We start from the raw sequence: 6,754 nt of genomic DNA, 5'->3' as shown, positions 1-6,754 counted from the left end.
GTTTCTACTTAATAACTATTAGGATTAATGTCAAGGTTATTATGTTTCGCAAAAGATTCATACATTAAACAAGTTAAATAAATCAGTAAATCAGAATGAGGTAGTGAGCAGACTGACCCGGGTATAATTTTGAATATCTGTGGCGCGCTTATGTCACACTTTAAAACAAACTTATATTATCAATAGCCTCCCTACTGAAAAAACAGCTTAAAACAGCCTAGGCTGGATTTAGCTGGTCGACCAGGCTGGTTTTAGCTATTTCCAGGTTGGTTTCCAGCCATTTCCAGCCTGGTCTTAGCTGGTCAGGCTGGGAGATGACCAGCTAAAACCAGCTTGACCAACCTAGCAGGATGGGAGCCCAGCCAAAACCAGCTATGTCCAGCTTAAATCAGGCTGGTCAAGCTGGATTTAGCTGGTCATTTTTTAGCCTGACCAGATAAGACCGAAATGGCCAAAACCCCTCTAAAACCAGGCTGGTAAACCAGCTAAAACCAGCCAACCAGCCTAGGCTGGTTTAAGCTGGATTTTTCAGTAGGGCTATGTATTAGTTATGTATTTTCAATGAATAAATAAACATTAGGTACAGAAAGTGAGTACTTAAAACAAAAAAATTAAATAAAATCTTAAACAGAAAACGATTCACATAGTTACAATAAGTTATGGCTGTTAGTACCATTATTACGACTAAAACATTACAAAAACAGACAATAAACAGTTATAGAAGGTGTGGGCGCTTTTTTCAACTAGCAACATTTATAAGTAAGCATATAAACATGCGACCATTACAACATTTAGAAGAACCCAAAAAGATACATAATGTGGACTTGATAACTCTGGTCAAGACCCCTGTTGTAAAATTAAAATAAATAAAGAGACTAAGCTAATCAAATATTAACCAATTTAAACTGACTTTTAAACGGCTTTGGTTTCATTTTATTAACGGGGTGACAAAATCTCATATTTAAAGTACTTATGTACTTTATTCTGTATTTGATGAATAAATGCATCAACATAAGCAACTGATTTTAGTTATTTCTTCATCAAGGCGGAACGGTATCTTCAGTGTGAGGGGAGTGTGTTCCTCGTTGCACATGTTTACTTCCTGCGCAGATCGGAAACGTCAAAAGGAGCAGTGGAGGTGACCGAATGGCAGTGTGCAGAATTAAAGTGATTTCTGCATTATAAGTTTTTGTTGTATATATATAATTGAACTGTTTTGCAGTCTGTGGTAAGATTCAACGATCGGGATGGGCGCTCATCTTGTGCGGAGTTATGTCACGGAAATTGACGCGACACCAGAACCCAACAAACCGTCTCAATATGACCCGCATTTAGGCTTCGGGGAGCGCAAAGAGAGAGGTGACATTTTTTCATTACTTATTATTTAATTAACTGCTCAAATACACGGTAATAAGCGCATTTAACACATTATTATTAGTCCACTTTAGATTAAAGGCCTGTCATTGAATTTGAGCTTCAGGCTCAAGCTTCAATTTAACCTTGCATTTATTCAGAACCTAATGGAGTAACACTGAATCTATAGTTATCAGAAGTAGGTATTGGACGATAACCATTTTCAAGGTATTTCACGTTTTTAAAACCATAATTTTCTGTTATACCATTCCTACAGTAGGAATACTGTATTCAGTAGATTTTTTTTAGGATACAGTATCTACTGCAGAAAATATATCCAAAGATGCTGTTTTCATTTGTAAAGAGACTCGGTTATGGACATTTACTCAAAGGAGAAGAACCACCAAAATGTCAATATTGCAAAAGAAAGCAAACTGTTAATCGTATACTTGTGAAAACTAGAATACTATTTTAAATGTTATCAGACAACAATTTTTTAACAGGAGAGACTTTAAATTAAATATTTTTAAATGTGAATCCTTCTAAAATTGTACAATGTTTATCAAAAGTAAACTTTAAAAAACTGTTTTAAATTTGTATCTTTTCTATTATCATTATTTTTTATGAATTTTATATTGTGCATTATTTATTGCTGTTGGTGAGTTTTAATTGTTAGAATTTTTTTTTTATAAAATGTGGTAAACTTGATCAGTTTTTTTTTTTTTTTTTTTTTTTGACATGACGTAGCCAAAAAAGCTGAAATGGAAACAAACTCAATATTCTCTCTTTAATTTGTAAGGTAATCTGTATTTTTAAAACCAATGATGATAGCAGAAGTCAATAATTCGTCTTTCGGATGAGACGTTAAACCGAGGTCCCGACTCTCTGTGGTCGTTAAATATCCCAGGATGTCCTTCAAAAAACAGTAGGGGTTTCACTCTTTTTGGCATCCTGGCCAAATTTGCCCACTGGCCTCTGTCCATCATGGCCTCCTAACCATCCCCATATTCCAATTGGCTTCATCACTATCTCCTCTCCACCAATCGGCTGGTGTGTGGTGTGCGGTCTGGCGCAAAATGGCTGCCGTCGCGTCATCCAGGTGGATGCTGCACACTGGTGGTGCACAGAAAGCACTATATAAATGTAAGGAATTATTATTATTATTAATTCATTTTAATTATTAAGCCTGACATGTTTACTTCTCCAAAATATTACAAATGTTTCTCAAAAAAAAAATTGTGCTGAAAGGGGAAAAAAGTTTTTGTTTTATACCCACATATTTAAAAAGACAATATTTTAGAGCAGTAATCACAATACCTCATCAGAAGATGCTTTAAAATTTATAATTATATTTAACGGAGCAAAATATGAATTGCATTTTAAAGGGATAACTCACCCAAAAACTAAATATTTGTTAAAAATATAAATATGCACCTAGTTGGAGTAGTTGTGTAACTGGTTGGTGTGTTGTCAGTAATGGTGGCCACGCAGGAGCAGATGAACCTGGCGATGTTGCCGGTGGATCAGCGGGATTACTGCGCACACCACCTGATCAAACTGATGAAGTGCAGGAGAGACATGTTTCCAAACTACATGGCCTGCGACCACCAGAAACACGACTGGGAATACTGTCAACATCAGGAGTAAGAGATGCGCTTTTCATGCACACACACACACACACACACACACACACACACACACACACACACACACACACACACACACACACACACACACACATCTACTCAAAGTCATTATTCAGTTCAACTCCAGTTTTTTTGTATAGCGCTTTTTTCACAATAATTATTGTTTCAAAGCAACTTTACAAAAGGTGCAGATTATTAGTTTACTAGTTTATTAGTTACCATAACTATTACTTACTAATAGCTTTAAATAAGTAACAAGTAACTAATAGCTTTTAACAGATAAAGTTGTTATATATAAACAGTTAACCTGCAGTTATGTAGTATATAAAGGGCTCAACAATAAGGACTGCCCGATGGCCAGCGTGAGAGATGCTCGGGACAGTAGACAGAATCATTACTGGCCCGATCGGGGCAGTGCTGCCTTGTCTGTAAATTTTAACAGACGGCAACATAACCGCAACATCAAATTATGAGGCCAAAAGAAAATGTCTGCTTCCAATGTTGTGAAAACATATGGGGACAACATGATCAAAAAGAGGAAGTGATGTTTTGCTTAGTTTGCCGTCACTTTTAAGTCAGCCACCTTTTGTTTTGCAATAAAATACCTGCACATTTTCCACACTCGATATTTTACTGCTAAATATTTTGACATTTAAAAAAAATTTAAATTCTAGATTAAAAAATTATAATTACAAATATTGTATTATAAATATTATAAATATTGTATGTGATGCATTTTTTAATATATGTGGCTAAGAAATAGCAATTAACCCCCCCCCCCCTTTTTTTTTTTTTTTTTTTTTTTTTTAGTGGGGCCGGTGAAAATTTTGGCAGGGCAAGTAAAAATTTGAACCTCTGGTCCAATCGGGCCAGTTGGAAAAATCCTAAGCATTGAACCCTGATATAGGTGATGTCTCTGTCTTACAGGCTGTATTTACACTGCAGATCTTGTTGGTCAAATCCGATTTTGTGACTATGTGGGATTTTTTTGACGACTCGCTTACATCATCTATCAAACGTTAATCGTATTCGATTGACTTCATTTACACTGCTCACCGCAAAGATGCAGTGACTAGGAAAAAAAGAGCGGGCGCTGACTGAAAGCTGATTGTTCGTGCTCTTGTTCACAGGGTTTAGTTTTTGTTTTTAAAGTTGTTTAACCATGTGAATAATATTATTTTTTTCCTACTTACACACACATGGGCCATATCCGATCTGTGCCACATGGGAGAAAAAAACTGAATTGGGTCACTTAAACCATGGAGTGTAAATGCAGCCCTAGTAACTAATAAAGTTATAGTAGGTAATAACCTTAACATCACTGATTTTGATTGTGATGCAATAATGAGCACCTTTTGTAAAGCTGCTTTGCAACAGTAATTATTGTAAAAAGTGCTATACAAATCGATTTGAATTGAATCATAAGCCCTCGTCAAGCTTTTGGGTTCATTTTAAGACACATGAGCAACTTTAAATATGCATATATAGTAACATTATAACATATAATAGTAACAGTTGAAGTCAGAATTATTCGCCCCCGTTTATTTATTTTTTTCCCCAATTTTTGTTTAAGGGAGAGCAGATTTTAACATAATAATAATAACATATTTTAACATATAATAATAATTAACATAATAGTTTTAATAACTCATCTCTAAAAATTGATTTCTTTTATCTTTGATGACAGTAAATAAAATTTGACTTGATATTTTTCAAGACACTTCTATACAGCTTAAAGTGACGTTTAAAGGCTTAACTAGTTTCATTAGGTTAACTATTCAGGTTATGGTAATTAGGCGAGTCATTGTATAATAATGGTTTGTCAAAAAATTGCTTAAAGGGGCTAATAATTTTGACCCTAAAAATGATTTTAAAAAAATTAAAAACTGCTTTTATTCTAGCCAAAATAAAACAAATAAGACTTTCTTTAGAAGAAAAAATATTATCAGACATACTGTGAACATTTCCTTGCTCTGTTCAACATCATTTGGGAAATATATATAAAAAAAGAAGAAAATCAAAGGGGGGTGAATAATTCTGATTTCAACTGTATATAGATATATATATTCATTTATTTATTTTAACTTATTTTTGGGTTCATTATAAGACACATGAGCAACTTTGAGAATGCGTATATACTAACATAATAACATTAAATAATAGTAACAGTTGAAGTCAGAATTATTAGCCCCCCTAAATTATCAGCCCTTTGTTTATTTTTTTTTCCCCAATTTCTGTTTAATGGGGAGAAGATTTTTTTTCAACACATTTCTAAACATAATAGTTTTAATAATTAATTTCTAGTTACTGATTTATTTTATTTTTGTCATGACAGCACATACTATTAGACTAGATATTTTTCTGCTATATCTAACACGCTTCTATACAGCTTAAAGTGACATTTAAAGGCTGAACTAGGTTAATTAGACAGGTTAGGGTAATTAGGTAAGTTATTGTATAATGATGGTTTGTTCTGTGGACTATCGAAAAAAATAGCTTAAAGGGGCTAATAATTTTGACCTTAAAATGGTGCTTAAAAAATTAAAAGCTGCTTTTATTCTAGCCGAAATAAAACAAATAAGACTTTCTCCAGAAGAAAAAATATTATTAGACATACTGTGAAAATGTCCTTGCTCTGTTAAACATCATTTGGGAAATATTTAACTAAGAAAAAAAAATCAAAGGGGGACTTATTTTTCTATTTATTTATTTTTAAAGTGCGCTTACTATGTAAATTGCCATTTAGGAAGAACCTTTAGGTGTCAAAAATGTTTGGAAAATATATTAAGCCTTTTCACCATATCTCACACTCTTTTGGGACATAATTTTGCTGATTAACATGTACACAATTATTCGACCTCTCGTGAAGTTAATTATTTTTTAAATATTCTCCATGTTGTTTAAATGGTCTCAGTGCTATTTGCCAGTAGTAGTTTCTCTGTAAAGGTTGGTGATTTAATCTCTGAAGTCCCTCAGGGCTCTGTTCTCAGTCTGGTTTTATTATATAGACGCTTTCTTTGGGGTGGATTCTTAAGGAAACCTGGTGTCTCGTTTCATTTTTATGCTGACAACACGTAAATGTACCTACCCCTGAAGTCCTGTAGCAAAGGTTTTTATATTCTGATGTTAAAGCTTGGGTATTTTATTCTCCTAAACAAAGACTAAATGAGATTATAGTGTTTAATTCTTCAGATGTTGCTTGTTTCCCTTGCTAAAATCTAAGTCTCCTTGTTGTTTTGTGTGAAACAATTGGGGGTCTATTTTTAAAGCTCTTTCAAATTTGTCTAACAGATTAGTACAGTATTCAAAAATAATTTAAAATAAGTCCTCTGTTAAAAGGTTATTTTATTCATAGGTCTGCAATTGTTAAAGAGCTGCACAGTGTAATGCATAGTTTTCCTCATTGTTTCTCTTATTTTGTGCAGTTACGTGATGCGGATGAAAGAGTACGAGCGAGAGAGGAGACTGAACTTGAGGAAGAAGAGGATCGAGGCGAACGCAGCATAAACATCCCTCCCTCGTCTCCATTCAGCTCATTTCTGTGTATATAAATAGCTCTGGCTGCAATAAAGATTATCTCGAGCCTTCAGAACATCTGTGGATCTTTGTTTTAAAGCGCAGAAATGCTGATCCATAACAACTCTTAACCAAGCCAGCAGAATAAATTAAAACATTACACACGTTCATGAGTTGCAGAGCATGTATTATTAACAGAAGCATTAGCATTTTTGCATTAGAGCTGGGCAGTATGACCA

The 6,754-nt window shown here is 34.0% G+C and overlaps 2 protein-coding genes across 3 annotated transcripts in view; both read left to right on the top strand.

The window, feature by feature from the left end:
* The window catches only part of samd1b (sterile alpha motif domain containing 1b), a 58,809-nt gene extending 53,812 nt beyond the window's left edge, over nucleotides 1–4,997 (top strand). The window contains exon 4 of the transcript XR_012382498.1: nucleotides 4,982–4,997. The gene's annotated coding sequence lies outside the window, so the exon portion shown is untranslated. The remainder of the gene's footprint in view (nucleotides 1–4,981) is intronic.
* ndufb7 (NADH:ubiquinone oxidoreductase subunit B7) lies at nucleotides 1,107–6,591 on the top strand. Of its 2 annotated transcripts, XM_005163525.5 has the most exons (4): nucleotides 1,107–1,138; nucleotides 1,223–1,359; nucleotides 2,828–2,996; nucleotides 6,425–6,591. In XM_005163525.5, the coding sequence occupies exons 2-4, from the start codon at nucleotides 1,248–1,250 to the stop codon at nucleotides 6,504–6,506; spliced, it is 363 nt and encodes a 120-aa protein (XP_005163582.1). In that variant the 5' UTR covers nucleotides 1,107–1,138; nucleotides 1,223–1,247; the 3' UTR covers nucleotides 6,507–6,591. The 2 variants fall into 2 exon arrangements, with proteins under 2 accessions (XP_005163582.1, NP_957142.1); NM_200848.1 differs by having other exon boundaries at nucleotides 1,120–1,359; nucleotides 6,425–6,588.
* Nucleotides 6,592–6,754: the final 163 nt, after the last annotated feature.

The sequence above is a fragment of the Danio rerio genome, chromosome 1 (assembly GCF_049306965.1).
Source record: "Danio rerio strain Tuebingen ecotype United States chromosome 1, GRCz12tu, whole genome shotgun sequence".
Taxonomy (NCBI): domain Eukaryota; kingdom Metazoa; phylum Chordata; class Actinopteri; order Cypriniformes; family Danionidae; genus Danio; species Danio rerio.
This window is presented reverse-complemented; position numbering and strand designations above follow the sequence as displayed.